Source organism: Aotus nancymaae, unplaced genomic scaffold, assembly GCF_030222135.1.
Source record: "Aotus nancymaae isolate 86718 unplaced genomic scaffold, 86718_ANA_hifiasm-v0.15.2.pri h1tg000036l, whole genome shotgun sequence".
Taxonomy (NCBI): domain Eukaryota; kingdom Metazoa; phylum Chordata; class Mammalia; order Primates; family Aotidae; genus Aotus; species Aotus nancymaae.
In genome coordinates this window covers 30,217,903-30,235,651 of record NW_026988450.1, presented here as the reverse complement: position 1 = coordinate 30,235,651, position 17,749 = coordinate 30,217,903, and the positions used below count along the sequence as shown (strand labels likewise).

General features: G+C 39.8%; 1 protein-coding gene across 1 annotated transcript in view; it reads left to right on the top strand.

The window, feature by feature from the left end:
* The window catches only part of ZNF704 (zinc finger protein 704), a 252,826-nt gene that overhangs the window by 38,733 nt on the left and 196,344 nt on the right, over positions 1 to 17,749 (top strand). Inside the window, exon 2 of the mRNA XM_021665914.2 lies at positions 17,291 to 17,532. Coding sequence (XP_021521589.2) covers positions 17,291 to 17,532 — 242 coding nt within the window. The remainder of the gene's footprint in view (positions 1 to 17,290; positions 17,533 to 17,749) is intronic.

The window sequence follows — 17,749 nt, the reverse complement described above, 5'->3', positions numbered from 1 at the left end:
GAAGGGTGTGGCCTACATCCTATAATATTTTTATTTTGTGTATATTACTTGCTGATGTTCTAGAAAGGTTAAAAAATGTGTAGAGGAGAGCAGAAATATATAGTAAGGAAATAGAGTAGTTCCTCTGTAACTTCCATTCAGATCACTTCATAGTAAGCACCTCAGGTACTCAGACTTTCTTGAAATCAAAGTCAGGAAATATTCCAGGCTGGGTACAGTGACTCATGCCTGTAATCCCAGCACTTTGGGAGGCCGAGGTGGGAGGATTGCTTGAGCCCATAAATTCAAGACTGGCCTGGGCAACACAGCAAAACCCTGTCTCTATAAATTAGTAATAAGAAAAAGAAGGAAAAAAATATCAAGTTTCCCATTCAAAAAGGTTTTTTTAATTATAACTTTTGATTGTCTCTACACAAAATTTTAATAGCATGTTTAATTTGGAGGTAGATTTAAAAACTATTTCATTCCAAAATGAAATGAAATAAGAAAAATAGCTTTTGATTCCTGCCTTCAAATCTTTAAACGCCCAGTTGGAGTCCTGACTTCCAGAGTGGTGTGGTAAAGCCAACTGCTCTGCCCTGCCTGGTGGTTGTGGTAGGGAAGTGCTATAGACAGAATGTTGGTGTCCTTCAAGAATTTATGTGTTGAAACCTAATCTCTAGTGTGATGGTATTAGGAGGTAGGACCTTTGGGAGGTGATTAGATCATGAGGGTAAAACCCTCATGAATGGGATTCGTGTGCTTAAAAGAAGAGAACAGAGAGCTAGGTAGCCTTCTTTCCACCATCTGAGGACGCAGTGAGAAGATGGCTGTCTGTGAACCACGGGAACCAGGTGTTTACCAGACATCTAATCTGCTGGTGCCTTGATCTTGGACTTCCCAGTCTTTAAACTGTGAGAAACGAATTTCTGTTTATAAGCCATCTAGTCTGTGGTACTCTGTTGTAGTGGTCTGAGCTGACAAAGACATTTCCTCCACATTGCCTTCCCAGACCTCTGATTTTTCTCCTCTCTCGTGTGCTCATGGTCTTTCCATGTGCCCATCAGAGCACTTATTGAGGTTTTCTTATTATATTTGTGTGATTCTTTTATTTGAGCCCCTTCTTTCCACTGCACTGAAAGCTTCATGAGCATAGACTTTTAGTGACACACACACGTGTGTGTGTGTGTATTTCACTGTTCTCCCTTATGCTTACAATACTTAGCAAAAATATTTGTTGAATGCATGATGACTTTTCAAAAGAACCCTCTTTTCAAAGGTCTACTAAAATATCTTTGCTCCTTATTATCTCTGGGAAAAAGGAGACTGGTGTATGTGTGGGCTGGAATAAATATTCAAGCTTTAGAATTTTTATCTTCTTTGAAATCTTTCATACAACCTCTTTTATGAAGAGTTCCATGAAAATGATCTTTAAATAAGAAAATTAAGAGGTGTTTTGGTTGGGAATTAATGTTTTAACATATACTTTAAAATTGTGTGTTATACAGAGATACAGAAGGTGTTTATATAGTGTCTATCACTTGTCTGCTGTTTCCCTGGAAGAATGTACATGTTTCAGTCTGTAAACAACTTATTTGCCTTTTGAAGTTAGAGAGTAAATTGTGGCTTTTGCATATTTTACCTTCTTTTTGTGGAATATCCTTCAGATGCTAACACATGAACAAAAGACTTCAACTTTCAAAAAACAGAAAGTGACCTTTGGCATTCATAAACACATAGTAATAATTTGCTCTGAATACAGTCTTATGGTAAGTACTATTTGGCTGCCAGCCAAGTCTCATTTCTTGTGCTAGGGCTGTCAGGGACACATGGTTGTGTTTGTAAGGAGATTGTAAGTGTAAGAAGTCTGCAAAACTACTTATAAAATCCCACCGCCTACAGATTCTGTATTTCAAAGTACTAAATTAAAGGACATCATCTTAGAATACAACTGAATAATAAATTTCTTGCATTTACAAAACTGTTCATTGATTCAGTCCGTAGGCCAAATATATGAGAAATATTGGTGGGAAATAATACCTTCTACATCATTTGCAGTGTGACAGAGTTGTAGGTACATTTTAGCCAATGTAGAGTTGTCTTTTGACTCACCTCTTGAGTTGAAGATGAAAGCAGGTTATTAGCAGGGAAATGTTACCTGGCTTGCAGGTTTGTCCTCTGTGAAGAAGATCTAAGCGTGGATCCCTTTGGTTTAAGAAAGATTGCTGCTGCTGCTGTTGCTCCTGCTGCTGAACAAGCTCTGGGACATAGAGTAAGGCAAAGAATGGTGCGCCATTGCTGAGCACTTCCTCTTCCAGTTTCTCATCCACCTTTCACTGTGGTTCTGATTTCCTGTGCTTTCTTGAGTGTGGTTTGAGCCCAGGAAGTGGAATAGGATGATATGGACAATGATCAGAAACATTGATGGCCCCCCTTTGGGCTCACTCCAGGCAGAAGCTTTTAAAAGAATGAGAACGGGTTTCATTTTCTCTTCCTGGTTTGATCATTATTTTTATTTTCTTATGACTCACTTCTGACTGAAACCTCCCAGAGGCGTTACCTATCTCTCACTGCTGCTGGTGACCCATACTGTTTTAAGTAGAGCCCTGTTCTCTCTCAATAGTACTTCTTTTTTCTGTGTATTTGTGATCCCTTTCACACATGGGGCCGACGTCAGATTGCTGGAATGATTCATTCTTCATTAACCATTACATTGGATATTAATCAGTCTTGCAAACTAATTCTCAGTAAAGGTATTGCCAGAACTACAGTTTATTGTATATTTACCATGCATCAGTTACTTTACTAGGTATTTCCATTTGATCCTTTTAGTTAACCTGTCATCCCTATTTTATAGATGAGGACTGAACCTTGAAGTGCAGAGAGGTTAAAAACTTTCTCCAAAACAACCTAGTAAGGGGCAGGGCTGGGATTAGATTCCAGCTTTACACAATTTCACAGCAAACAAAGACTCCTTTCCTGGGCTATTTATAGTTTAGCCAGGAATACTGGGTTAGTGATATGAATATGATTTAGGCTGGGCATGGTAGCTCATGCCTGTGATCCCAACACTTTGGGAGGTAGAGTAAAGAGGATCATTTGAGCCCAGGAGCTCAAGACCAACCTGGGCAACATAGGGAGACCCAGTCTCTAGAAAAAATTTAAAAAGTAAAAAAGTGAACTAGGAGTGGTGTCATGTACCTGTCATCCCAAATATTTGGGAGGCTGAGGCAGGAAGGTCTTGAGCCCAGGAGTTTGAGGCTTCAGTGAGCTATGATCATGCCACTGCATTCCAGCCTGGGCAACAGAGCTAGACCCTTTCTCTAGAGAGAAAAGAAGAAGAGGAGGAAGAAGATGAAGTAGTAGTAGTAGTGGTGGAGGAAGAAGGAAGAAAGAACAAGAAGATGATAGAATATAGATTTAAACCTATTAATAGAATTTCTGGCATCATTCATAGCCATTTGATACGTTCCTAGCCATTTGATACATATCTCTGCTAGGGATCTCTCTGGCACCTTGAGTTCATTTCAGAGGAGTAGTAATCTACTTAAATGGTATGTTTAAAAATTTAATATTTATAACTAAGAACAAGTTTATTAGCAGTGATATTTTTATATGACATTAATGTTACAACATCTTTCTTATTTGATTCTCTCAATAACATGGATTCTTAGAAGAGTGGAAGTGAGAAGTTATTGCAGTAGTCCAAGTGAAAAATGATGATAGCAATAGAAATAGAAGTACACAGATTGAAAAATACATGTTGGGGTAGCAGACAGAGGAGGCTGCAAAGGGAAAAAAAAAGAAATGTAGAAACATATGGTGGTGTGGCAGATACTGTAGATTGGCTCATTTAATACATCTGCTGTGTATTATTTTCCTGTGCTGCTGTGGCCTTAATTTCCTAGAATGTCCTGTAGCTATAATTCTCTGTGTGTGACTGTTTCTTCCAAGACTGTGCACCCATATGAGGTGTGTGACAGGAGGCACAAAGACGACAGTGAGGTCGTTGCCATGTGCAGAAGAGATCTTCTGGCAAACACAGTGGCAAAGGTTCCTGGTGCTACACAGGCATCTGTGGTGGAAGTTCTAGCTTTCAGACCCTGTTGTGGTGGGAGGCAGTGCCAGGGTATTCTTGCTAGCTCAGACTTGTGATGTGGTTGGACTTCTCTCCTGGCTATGTGCAGTTGTCTTGTTGATCATTCCAGCCTGCTTCTCCAGGCTTCTAGGAAATTGAGGAACTATCAGTAATCCTCTTTATGTTTAAGCCAGCTAGGGAAGTCTGCTGTCTGCAAATACAAATTGGGAATGCTACTATAAAGCCAATAAAAGATTATGCTTCAAGGAAGCTAATTGTGTTTAGTACTGTTTAAAACGGAAATTGGAAGCGTTTTTTAAACTTAGTGATAGGCTCATTTGTGACCCTGGAGAAAGCACGGTTTTTTGGTTTTCTTTTGTTGTTGTTTTGATGGAAGTAGCAATCAATTACAATAAATTGAAGAGCAAATAGGAGGTAGGGAAGTAAAGACTGGAGGGACAACTCTACTGATAACTCGACTGACAGGAATAGAGCAGAGGAGCAGTAGTTGAGCAGGATTGGGGGATTTTCTGGTATTAGTGTGAAATAATGTGTATGAAGCAATTTTTAATGAAGTGTCTTATACTTAATAAGGGCTTAGTAACTGGAGCTGTTATTATGATTGCTGCTATTATTATTATTATTGTCGTTTTATCCTCTGTATACTTTTAAACAGGGGTATCCAATCCTTTGGCTTCCCTGGGCCACATATAAAATACGCTAACATTAACAATAGCTGGTGAGCTTAAATACACACACACACACACACACACACACACACAGCCTCATAACGTTTAAAGAAAGTTTATGAATTTGTGTTGGGCCACAGTCAAAGCCATTCTGGACCACATGCAGCTCGTGGGCCATGGGTTGGACAAGCGTGCTTTAGAGTATTGGGGGTATGGGATACACTTCTGTCTCCTGATTTTACAGATCTTTTTTTCAGCTCTTGCAGGCTGGCCCCATTGCCATATTATCTTCACTTAATGATATTAATTAAATAAACATTTTTGAAGCACCCCAGTATGTGCCAGGTATAAATACAGCAGGTGTTTGGGATTCAAAACTGAGCAAAACTTGTTCTCTTCCTCTAAATGGTTTCTGGAGCACTAGGGGAGAGAGATGGTTAAAGCATAAATAAATGCTTTATTTCAAGTCATGCTCCTAGCAGAAGAGTAGAACCACTAGGAGATATGCGTGTGCCTGTTACATTGATTTATTCATATTCTCTCTCTGTCTCTGTCTCTCTGTCTTATTATGGCTGACTTAGCAGCCCAAAGGCAGGAAGGAAGCATCAGGAGCAGGCTGGAACCCCTCAAGCATGTCTGTTTACCCTAATTTCTACAGTCATTTATCATGGGTTAATGCATTTCTTCTTTTGAGCCATCTCCCTTCTTATGAAAGCCTCAGTGTTGAAGTAGGAAGTGTTTCTCAGTCATAGTTATTCCTATCTACTCTCTTATACATCGGTAAGACCTCTATTATAAAGAATGACATTTATGATAAGCAGATATGCAAATTTATTCTAATATGTATTGCCTAATTTCTTGAATACACTGTAGCTGCATGTATTAACAGATTTTATTTAGTCATCTGTGCAGCTAGTAAAAATAATTGGCTATCTGTGAATTAGCACAATCCAAGTTAAAATGTGAATTCATTAGTTTTCAACTTGAGTTTTTAATTTCACCTGCTGTTTACTGCCCAAAGGAATGATAAATTGTATTTTAATGAAATGTATTTGAAGGAAGAACCTTCAGCAACCAGTATTGTTTTTTACTTCAAATCTGCTTCTAACCTGCTCTGAAACTTTAAAGATGTTGTGTTAGACTGTGGCAACCACTGATGAGTTTGAAAAGTTGTATTTCTAGTTCTTATTGCCAAAGGAATTAGAGGCGTTAGGTTAGTTAGTCTAGTTATTTTTGTTGAAAGAAGTTGAAATGAGCTCATATATTTTAAAAAAGATGAGATGGGTGGGGTGGGGATTTCAATTATGAAGAAGAATATCAAGACTTTAAAGCCCAGAGACACCCGAAGCCAGGCCTCTCGGTGGAAACTCTGCAAACTCAGCCTGGAGCTCTGTGGGAAGAGTACTGCTGTGTCCCAGGACTCTCCTGCCTTCTGTTTCTGTTTCTCTCTGGGGTCCACTCTCCTCCTTCTCCTCCTCTTCCTCCTTTTCCTCTACCACCAGGGTCTGCTACCCTCTTCCTCCTCCACTCTGCCTCCTGCTCCCTTCTCCTTTCTTCTCCAGGGTCTGCTCCCTGCCTCCGCTGCCACCACTTCCTCCTCCAGTGTCTGTTCTCCCCTCCTCCTCTTTCCCCTCTACCTCCCCCATCCTCCTCCTCCCCCATCCTCCTCCTCCCCCATCCTCCTCCTTCTCCTCCTCCTCCAGGGTCTATTCCTTTTCTCCTTTCCACCCTCCCTAGTGTCTGCTCCCCCACCCTTCCTCCTCTAGGGTCTGCTCCCGCCTCCTCCTCCTTCTCCTCCTCCAGGGGTTGGCTCTCTTCTTCCTCTTCCTTCTCTCCCCCATCCTCCTCCTCCTTCAGTGGGTGCTCCCCCACCCCTCCAGGGTCTGCTCTCCCCCTCCCCCTCCCCCCTCCTGCTCCTCCTCCTCCTCTTCCTGCTGCTGCTCCTCCTCCTCCTCCTCCTCCTCCTGGCTCTTTCCTAGTTTCCTCTACTTTCTTGTGTGCATGTGGCCTGGCCTGCTCACCATCATTGCCTCAGTTCTATGCTTCTTTGTCACCACCAGCCACCACCACTAATTGACATCAGTTTCTGGGTGTCTCAGATCAGATTCCTGAAAGAAAGGATTCAGTTGGCCTTGTTTCTGCCCAGAGAAATTGTGTGATATTTTTCATTTTTTGAGAACTGATTTGGCCTTTTATTTATACATACCAGAAGTACATTCTCCAACTTGTCCAAAGGCTCTGTTCTAACCGCGCTTTTGAAATGTGTGGTTTGGTCAGAGAAACTATGTCTTAAAGTTTCTGTTGATTCCCAGGTCAGCTGCAATGAATTTTGTAACCCATGAAGAAGAGGAGCTCTAGCATACTGCTTCTATTCCACGAATCTCTCTCTTGCTGTGTGTTTGTGCCTGGGATTTGGGCCAGGGAGGATGGGGAGCTCAGAGTAGAGTCTGAGATGAGAGTGGGCTCTGGGGAGATGAGGTGTGCTCTAGTAGGGGGCATGGAAAAGTCGATGATCTCCAGAGCAACCCTTCTGTTGATGTACGATGGGTTTGGATAGGGTTTGGGTGAGGAGAGTGAGGGACCCCTTGGGAGAAACTCCAGTGGGAAAATAGATAGGTGTTCTGTGCTATGTGCAGGGTCCCCAGCTCTGATTGTGGCAGTGGCAGTCAGCGGGCCCTGTGTGGCCATTGCAGGTATTGGAATGGACAGCTATTCTTCAGTAGAACAGCTGCTTGGACTCCTTCAGAAAGAAATAACTGGCTGGGGCTCAAATTCCATCTGCACAAAACAATAACCATAAACTAAATGTTGAAGAAGTAAAGTTGGCATTTATTATCGTTATGATTGTTCTTGATTATAAATGTTAGAATTCGTTGAGGGAGTAGAGGGCTAGATTTTCTGTGATCCACAGACAGGGAGGAAGAAGTGTTTTGGGTATACCTGGGAACTGGGCAGCTCGATGGTCTGCCCCTGACAATTCACCCTGGAGAATGGAATAGTCATTTCCCAGGATTTTGGAATTTTTGAAAATCCCAGGATTTTGAAACTTTAACCATGTCTTGCTTCTGAAATTTTGCCTTTTGATCTCTCTACAGTTTATATTAACCCAGTGATATTTGCAGAAGGAAGGTTCAGAGTCCCATAATTTAAAAATAAAATAAACCCAATTTTTCCATAGATTTTATTATAAGATAAGCCTTGTATTCCTGGATGCAAAGTCCTCCATACGCTAAAGTTGAATACTTTGATAAGGAAAGAATTAAGATGGTGACCATTCTGTACTTATACCCATTTCTTCCCCAAAATTATTTTACAGTTTACTATTCTTAGTAGCTTAGAAATTGCTTTTAGCCTGAGGGATTCTGTGACCCCACACTTTTGCCTGGGGACTTGGCATCTATCCTCCTTAGACTTTTACGAGTAGGTGCTACCATATAACACGCATCTGCACCTGAAACTCCATTTATGTAACGATGCTACAAGAGTGCCCATGCTGTTTCAGACACTCTTCTAGCTCCTAGATATACATCAGTATCCAAAGCAAAAAATGCCTATTATCTTCATTGAATGAATATTCTGGCGGAACAGCTTGGACAATAAACATAAATAATTCTAAGAAAATAATAAGTTTGTAAGAAATAATAAGTCCTGTAGAATGATAGAATTATAGTGCTGTAGAAAGATAATTCTGTTTAGTTTAGTTTTGTTTTTTGAGATAGGGTCTCACTCTGTTGCCCAGGCTGGAGTGCAGTGTTGTGATCTTAGCTCATTGCAGCCTCAACTTCCTAGGCTCAAGCCATCCTCCTACCTCAGCCTTCCGAGTAACTGGGACTATAGGCACGTGCCACCTGGACTCAAGTGATCTACCCGCCTCAGCCTCCCAGAGTGCTGGGATTACAGGCATGAGCCACCACACCTGGTTGGAATGATAATTCTGTAGCTGATACAGCATAGAATATGGGGAATGAGGAAGGAGAGGGGAACATTGCAGTTTTAAATGGTGCGGTCAGCGTTGGCTTCACTAAGAGAGATATTTGAGTAAAGACTGAAAAGGGTGAGAAAGCAAGCAGTGTGGGTGTCTGAAGGAAGAAGCTTGCAAGAAGGTGGGGAAGCCAGTGAAAAGGCCTGGCCATGGGTATATGCCTGACATGTTCAGGGCCAGCAAGGCCGGTAGTAGCCATGAGAGTGAAGAGAGGAAGTAGGAGAGGGAGAAAATCGGGTAGATGGGCCAGAACCTATGGGGCTTTGGAGGCCAGTAGAAGGACTTTGGCTTTTGTTCTGAATAAATGGGGAGCCATTGGAGGGTTCTCAGCCAAGGAGGGGCATGATCTCACCCTGATTTTTAAGGAATAAGGCTGGCTACCATTATTGAGAAGGAACTGGGGGTCAGGGGAGGTGGTACAGGAGTAGAAACAGGGCTCCGGGGAGGAGACTATTGTACAAATCCAGGTAAGAGACAGTGGTGGCTTCACCAGGGTGGTAACTGTGGAAGTTGTCAGAAGTTGGATTTTAGATATATTCTGAAGATAAAATTCACAGGATTTCTTCATGGATTGGGTGTGATTGGGTGAACTGAACTTTGAATTATATAAAACAAAATAAGTAACTAATGTGATATTTGAAATTCTGTATCCTGAAGTTAAATTCAGTAAGATCAACCTAGATTGGTAATTGATTTTCCGTCTGTCCTGTGAAAGGAAGATTGATTATGCCAAAAGGAAAAAATTAGGCTGAAAGCTGTGTCATGCAAGAAACTGCTTTTCCTTTTGTTCCTAAACAGATAGCTACAGATAAAGGTTAAGTATCTCCACAGGTAGCTTCTCCATGTTCACTCTATCTTGTGAAGTGCTGATTTACTGAGCTCAAGAGGAATGTATAACTGACTCTTCCCCTCCCTGCTGCCTCTCTCTTGTAGTGTGTGGATTGCCTACTCTCCCTCTCTCTGCTCCAGCCCACTTTCCCCATTTAAATATTGCAGCCCTCAAGATCATCTTTGGAGACAGGCGCAGATCACAGACTGTTCCTATGGTGCCATGTTGTTTTCTTCGAGACAGGTCCTTAACCTTGGCAAAATAAACTTCTAAATTGATTGAGACGTGTCTCATACATTTTGATTTACAGTCCTTACCATATGGTTGGGGAAAATATACAAATGAATTTAGCTGAGGTTATTGTATTGGACTTTACAGAAATGGATGTTTCTATCCAAGCCTTTTCAGAAAGAATTTTAGAAAAATTACCCAAGCTGTGTGTCTCCCTTGCATAATGTTAATAAAAGGCTCGAAACTTTAGCCAGGCAGTCTTCCACTACCAACTTTTCCAATGACTTTCCATCCTAAATGTGCTGTTGACTAATCTTCCATGTAGCACGCCAAGTCATGCTTTGTTGAGTATTAAATTGTCAACATATTAAAGTTAAAACTTGCTATAGTACACTATTTACCATAGCAAAGACCTGGAACCAATCCATATGCCCATCAGTGATAGACTGGATAAAGAAAATGTGGCACATACACACCATGGAATACTATGCAGCCATAGAAAAGAATGAGTTCATATCCTTTTCAGGGAGATGAATGAAGCTGGAAACCATCATCCTCAGCAAACTAACACAGGAACAGAAAACCAAACACCATATGTTCTCACTCATAAGTGGGTGTTGAACAATGAGAACACATGGACACAGGAAGGGGAACATCACGTACTGGGGCCTGTCAGGGGGTGGGGGACAAGGGGAAGGAAAGCATTAGTACAAATATCTAATGCATGTGGGACTTAAATCCTAGATAATGGATTGATGAGTGCAGCAAACCACCGTAGCACATGTATACCTATGTAACAAACGTGCATGTTCTGCACATGTATCCCAGAACTTAAAGTAAGAAACAAACAAAAACTTGCTGTAGTAAGCCCAGCATTAACAACCCTGATACCTGAGATAGTGTATTAGTGTGGTTTGAACATACAATGCCAAAACATAACACAGGGCTTCAACTCTGTCATGCTGAATTTTACTTCTTGCTCCTTCATTGAAGCTGTCTTCACAGGGTTAACAAGAATTTTGAACTGAAATATGATTGTAATTAATCATATTAATTAATTTGGGTTTCCTGTGACTCACTTTTTTTGTAACTGAAAGTCATGGAACACTAGATACTGACCATTTGCATCCCCACTGTACAAAAATAGACAGAAATTCTTTGTCTTTTGTTGTAATTATATTTTTTGAGACAGGATCTCACTCTGCCACTCAGGCTGGAGTGCAGTGGCACAATCACGGCTCACTGCAACCTTGACTTCCTTGGGCAGTGATCCTCCCATCCCAGTCACCCAAATAGCTGGAACCATAGGCACATACTATCACGCCCAACTAGTAGGATTTCTGACATTAGAATCATAGGGCTTTTGCTTAAGATAGATAGGACCTCTGACATTAGAATCATAGGCTTCCATTTAAGAACTGCTTCAGTAGAGCAGCTAGTATCAACAGTCTCCACACTTGAGCCCATTCCCAAACCCCTAAAAACCCTATCCCCGTACTCCTCTGGGAGACAGATTTGAGGTTTCCTCCTATCTCCTTGTTTGGCAGTCCTGTGATTAAACCAGTGCAACCTGGTGTCTCGGCGTACTGATTTACCATGCACATAGGGCAACAGACCTATTATGGTTACGTCACCACTACCACCAGACCAGTCAGGTTTTCATCAGCCAGTTCCTCTGTCTTGGTATAGAAAAATAATGTATGTGCTTAAGGAAAAAGCAGTCAACAAACACTTCATTGGTTTCAGAGGGCTAAGGGAATAATATAATCAATGGGCCAGTAATTGCAAGCAATTATTTTTAAAGTGGTTCTATTATAGCCATTCATTAGGACTATAGATTTGTCATCCAACTTATTTTTCTGTGTACCTAGCATGAAATTTGAAGAATGTAATCTAAAATAAGGAGTAGAGTTCTGTTGACTATTTTTGGGTATCTTTTTAAAATCAGTTTATTCTAAGGTTCTGATCTTTCTTTAAACATGACCCTTAGGAGTAATATTTTAAATTAATTGAGAGAATTAGATGTTTCTATTATTATTAGTTTTACTTCTCTTGTTGTAACATTTTAAATCTATTGGTCTGATTTGTACTCCACACAGTGGTTGATGTATCATTGTCATCAGTCACCAAATTGTAATGTGTCTTATATATTATGAAAGCAAGTTCTTTAAATCAATCCTAAAGTGGGGGGAAATAATCTGAAATAGAAAAAAATATTCTTTTCAGGTGTGATTTTGTGGTTTCCTGGTGAGTAGAAGGGTCTTAAAGAGTTGCTCAAGCCAAGTGGCCCCCTTACTAGCCTCCTATTGTTTGCTAAGAGTGTTTTTTTGCTGTGGCCTAAATTTTATGCTCCCCCCCCTTTTTTTAAAAAGAATTTCTAAACTACTTTCTTACTATCCAAAAAGTCCCAGAAAGCAAATGGGTTGTTTTCAGACTATTCCTGGAAATCTTGTTAATCTCCAGAGCTGACTCCTCAAATAATTGGGTTGAGATCAGTAACTGAGGACAGTTTTCCAAGGGTTGAGTGTTGACACATGCTTTTTAGCATTTCATGACTGCAGATCTGTAAGAAGGGTGTTAGGATTAAGGTGGCCTGGAGTGTATGTGAGTGTAGGCAGAAGGTAGGATTGATCAAGTAAGTGGGCTGAAGTCAGAGACATCCTCTTTTCTGATATGCCATTATGATCTCCTATGGAAACCAGATGTTTTTGTATCGAGAAGAAATGATGAGTTTCAGTCCCTGTCTTAGGAAGTTGCATTGAATATACGAAGGATACCATTTAGAGAAATTCAAGACTTAAATAGATACTGTTAACTTCTTGTTAAAAAAAAATGGCAGTTTCCCCAAGTGTATCATATTTATATATACACTGTTTATCTTCTTCTAGGAAAACAAAAGCTGTTCATTGGAATGAAAATTCTGAGTTTTATTTGTCCGTTAACTCAGTAATTGTTGGTATTCTCATATAATTGAACATTGAAGCTTTGTTCCCTTGCAAGAAATTATACTGAATAATGTGTATGTCTGTGATACACTATATGAAGGGCTTCTGGGTTGGGTAGGGAGAAGGAATTTGATGGTAGCTGTTGTAGTACAATATGACTAGGAAGTGCTGATGGCAATAGAAGTTATAGTGTTAGGAAAGCAAGTTCTTTAAATCAGTCCTAATGGGGAAGTTCATCTGAACATCAACATCAGCCCTTCCCTGCCACTTAAGCTCTCTCTCCTACAGAAAGCTGTCATTTTCTTCCCTATTTGTATTCTCTTTCTGGTCCTTACAAGAAATCCCATAGCTGTGAGAAGCCCTCCCTTCTTTGGCAGATCTCCATTTACCCTAAAAGGTGAGCATCTTCATTTGTTAGTGCTGTAAATACTGTTTCTTCTTTCTTTTGTCCTTACCACCTTTAATGCTGCTGTTGATTTCTCTTTTTCCAACCAGATTTTTTTTGTTCTTTCTGGCCGTCTTCTATCATTGAGCACTTTTTCTGCTTAGGAGCTGTAGTATAGAGTGATTTTTCAGATTGTCTTAAGTTTTCCATTAACAAGAATATCAGCTCATATTTATGAATCACATAATTGATACCAGTTTCAAAGAAGCAAGCTAACTTAACCTAGACCTTGCAGATCACCAGGAGCAGTTTTGTCACCAGGGCATTGTGCAAACTGGAAAAATAAATAAAAGCACCGTCTTTGGGCAGATGAAGTACAAAAAGTTCCTCTCTAGGTGGATAAATTAGAAAAATGTCCCTCATCCAAAGTGAGGAAGGCTGGGAATGTGGCTTGAATGGGGACTGAATTTTAGCCCCATTTGACCATTGTTCAGGGTATGGTACACAGCTGCTTGCAGCAGCTTGAGTTGCCATGCCACCTCTGTTTTATTTTGTTTTTTGTTTTGTTTTGTTTTTAAGATCCATAGACTTGGTGGCTACCTCTTTACATCACAATTTCCAAATTTTTGTTTCTAGGGGTTCTTAGAAATTCACCCTCTATACCTGTTACTCTGGTTTCCTTCCTCCCTCCCTACCTGCCTCCTATCCTCCCTCCCTCTCTTCCTCTCCCCCACCCTTCTTTCTTTCTCAGCTCTATTGAGGTATAATTTCAATGCCATAACATCCCTCCCATTGTAACATACAATTCAATAATTTTAAATAAAGTTACTGCTCATACAGTTATCACTGCAGTCTAGTCCTAGGACATTTCCATCACCCCAGAAAGTTCTCTCATGCCCATTTGCAGTCAGTCAGTTTCTGCTCCCATCCCCAGCCCCAGGAAATCACTGATCTGCTTTCTATCTCTGTAGATTTGCCTTTTCTGGAAACCTCATATAAATGGGATTATATTTTCCTTTTGCTTCTACTGTTAAGCTAATGCGGGTTCCACTCAATGCTCATTTGCAATAGCTGGATGAGCTGTCACCTTCTACTGCTGCTGCCAACCCTCGCTCATCCCTTCCTTTCCATTCTGCCTCAGTATACAAACATACTCTTTACCTCCTATCTTACAATACTCCCTCTTCCATCATCCCCTCCAGCCACCACCCTATTTCTCTGGGCCATTTCTGAGCCCAACTTTTTACGACTTGATGTTATATATGCTTTCTACTCTCTCCTCTCTCGTGAGCTCTCGTGTGTGTGTGTGTGTGTGTGTGTGTGTGTGTGTGTGTGTCTCTTAAATATAATAATTGATATGAATAAAAGAACATTAAAAAGAACACTATGCTTTAAAGCATAGTAACATAATGAATATGTACATCTGCCATCTACCCCTTCCACTAGCATTACGAACAGTGGAACCCATGATTCAGAGTGTCCAAAATCTTTTACTTATCTCTACAGTTACTTTGATCCTTTTTGGTCCTTTTAATTCTACTTTTAAATAAGAAGTCTGGGCTAAATTTTCTTTAAAACCCATTACATGGCTAAATTTCTCTGATTACTATTGAGAGATTAATTTTTTACTTACAAAGTATTATAGAAGATTTATAGCTTGCTTTGTTGAATATTACTATATTTTATTACAAAGCCTTGACTAAGAGCATGACATACAATTATAACATTATTTCTATAGGAAATGTATTCTAATTTAATTTATTTGCTTCATTTTTTTTTCCTAAATTTTTGAAGCTAAAAGCTAGACTTCCTGTAATGTTGTTTTCCTTTAAACTTTGGATAGAATTCATTTAACCAATCCAGTTGTGCCCAAGGGAGGTGTGGATATCCATATTTGTTTCATCTTAATACTGTGAATACTTAAATATTTAATTAACATAGTACTTGACACTTAGAAGCAATTTATAATCATCAAAACTAGGCCTTTGTTTTCTTTTTTTATGCCTGTTGTTTAGAGTTTTCTTATTGTAACATAGGTTAGAAATGGACTGGTGGAGAAGTGAAAAACATACCCCTCTCCTCCCCCGCCACCTCCAGGCAGAGAGAGTTATGCAGAGAGAGCATTGACTGGTGATGAATGTTTAACATACTTGTCCTTAAATTTGTTGATTTTTCTAAATACATTTTTATCAAACACTTATTTCACCTGTGGAAGTCTGAAATATTTTATTTCTTTCTATTATGTATTAATGTCATTAAAACAGTGAACACTTAAAAACAGACACTAGTTTTTCTTTGATCTTTATTTTATTTCATTAGTATACTTAATAAATATTGTGAGTTTTTAATGAGTTACAGGTAGACCAAAGTGGGTGACCATTTTTCTGTGGAGTTGGGTGTATGTCTGATAGGAAAACTATGGAAAGAGACTCTTCTGTTCTTCCTGACAGGAGAGGCCAAGATGAGGATAAAGCTCTGTGTAGTGCTCTATGTGTCATAGGAAAGATCCATGCCAGCCAAGTGGATTCCAAGGCCCAAGTCATCCCTGGACTCTGGAAAGTTTCATGTGGGGGCAGATGCCATGACTCTAACACACGTTTCAGTTTTCCTTTAGTCTGAGAATTTCCAGTCATTATCAAACACATATATTCTCCTTGTATTCTGAAAATGATTTATGCTTATGTGTTAGATTTTGTAAATCTGAATCTATTTGATTAAAACCTTTGTGCTTTTTCTCCTACCTAAAATTAAAACCAAAAAACAAGCATATCTTCTATTTAATTGGGAGAGTGAAGATTTACTGACTCCACAGATAACCCAACTGGAGGAAATGGATTGTATCACAGGCCCGTGGAATGTCTCATGGTTGTGCATATTTTGAAATACACACCACTGATTAGTGAGGCTCCAGATTACCAGATAGTCGGACTCATCTTTGTACACTAGGACTTTCACTGGTTTTCTTCAGTCCTCATTTACAGTACCAATTACCTTATTAAAAATCTTTCTTTAGCTTTAGTGTCCTTTTTCAATTATCACAAAGTCTGAAATAACAAGATTCAATTCACTGAGGTTTGATTTTATATTTGTCTCTTGCCTTAATCATCATTGCATTTAGTTACAAATGATAAAAAATATACTGACTTTTTTTTTTAATTGTACTTTAGGTTCTGGGGTACATGTGCAGATCATGCAGGATTGTTGCATAGGTACATACATGGCAAGGTGGTTTGCTGCCTCCATCTCCCTGTCACCTATATCTGGCATTTCTCCCCATGTTATCCCTCCCCAACCTCCCCACCCCCTCTGCTGTCCCTCCCCTGGCCCCCACAACAGACCCCAGTGTGTGATGCTTCCCTCCCTGCATCCATGTGTTCTCCTTGTTCAGCACCCACCTATGAATGAGAACATGCGGTGTTTGATTTTCTGTTCTTATGTGAGTTTGCTGAGAATGATGGGTTCCAGATTCATCCATGTCCCTACAAAGGACACGAACTCATTATTTTTTTATGGCTCCATAGTATTCTATGGAGTATATGGTGCCACATTTTCCTTGTCCAGTCTATCTTCATTGGGCATTTGGATTGGTTCCAGGTCTTTGCTATTGTAAACAGTGCCACAATGAACATACATGTGTGTGTGTCTTTATAATATCATATGGCCTTAGAAGGGGTTTCGTTGAAATCTTAACTGCTGGGGATGAAGGATAAAAAACAATTCCTCATGAACTACAGAGTATGGTTAAGACCAGTATTACTGACCAAAAAGACAGTTTAATTTTATACATTAGCTCTCTTCTATTAATCATGATAATCAGACTGAAGTATTTAAGAGTTTACTTGAGTTTTTTTAGTTGTGGAAGAGAAAGATGTTTTACATTAAAAAAAATTTAGAGGTATTACACTTTTCAAATCTTCAGTGTTTTTGTACACCTGAAAGACACTGTTTTGTGTTTGTGATGTTTCTTATTTGCATTATGACAGATGCATTGATTGTATATTATTTTGTAAAGTTATTTTATTTCTCTGTTGCATTTCTTCCCCATTAAAACTATACAGTCTTTTAGATGAACAGGGAGGACAGTGTCTGTATTCTCTCCTCACTGCCATCTTCGGTAGTCGTACAAAGGTGATGTTTTATGTGAGTAAGAATTTCTGTGTTTCATTTCACAGGTGGGGAGCATTAAGCGGGAAATGACCTTCACATTTCAGTCAGAGGACCTAAAACGTGACTGTAGTAAAAAAATGTCTCATCAACACATGTTCTCCTTGGCCATGGAGGAAGATGTGAAAACAGCAGACACCAAAAAAGCCAGCCGGGTCCTTGACCATGAAAAAGAAAACACTCGCTCCATCTGTCTCCTTGAGCAAAAAAGAAAAGTTGTTTCCTCCAATATTGATGTTCCTCCAGCAAGGTAAGGGAACATTAAATCTCACATGCGTCTGCCCCAGGAAGTTGGTGGAGAGCATGCATAATCTCTGCCAATATACAGGCTCTCTTCAGTATATAGACATATGAAAGGTTTTCTGCCAAGAATTTTTTTCTATTGCTTGTGTAAAATAGAGCAGGTGGCCCTACTCTTCAAAACTGACTTTGAGGCTGCTGTAGTTGGAACTATTGTATCTCTATAA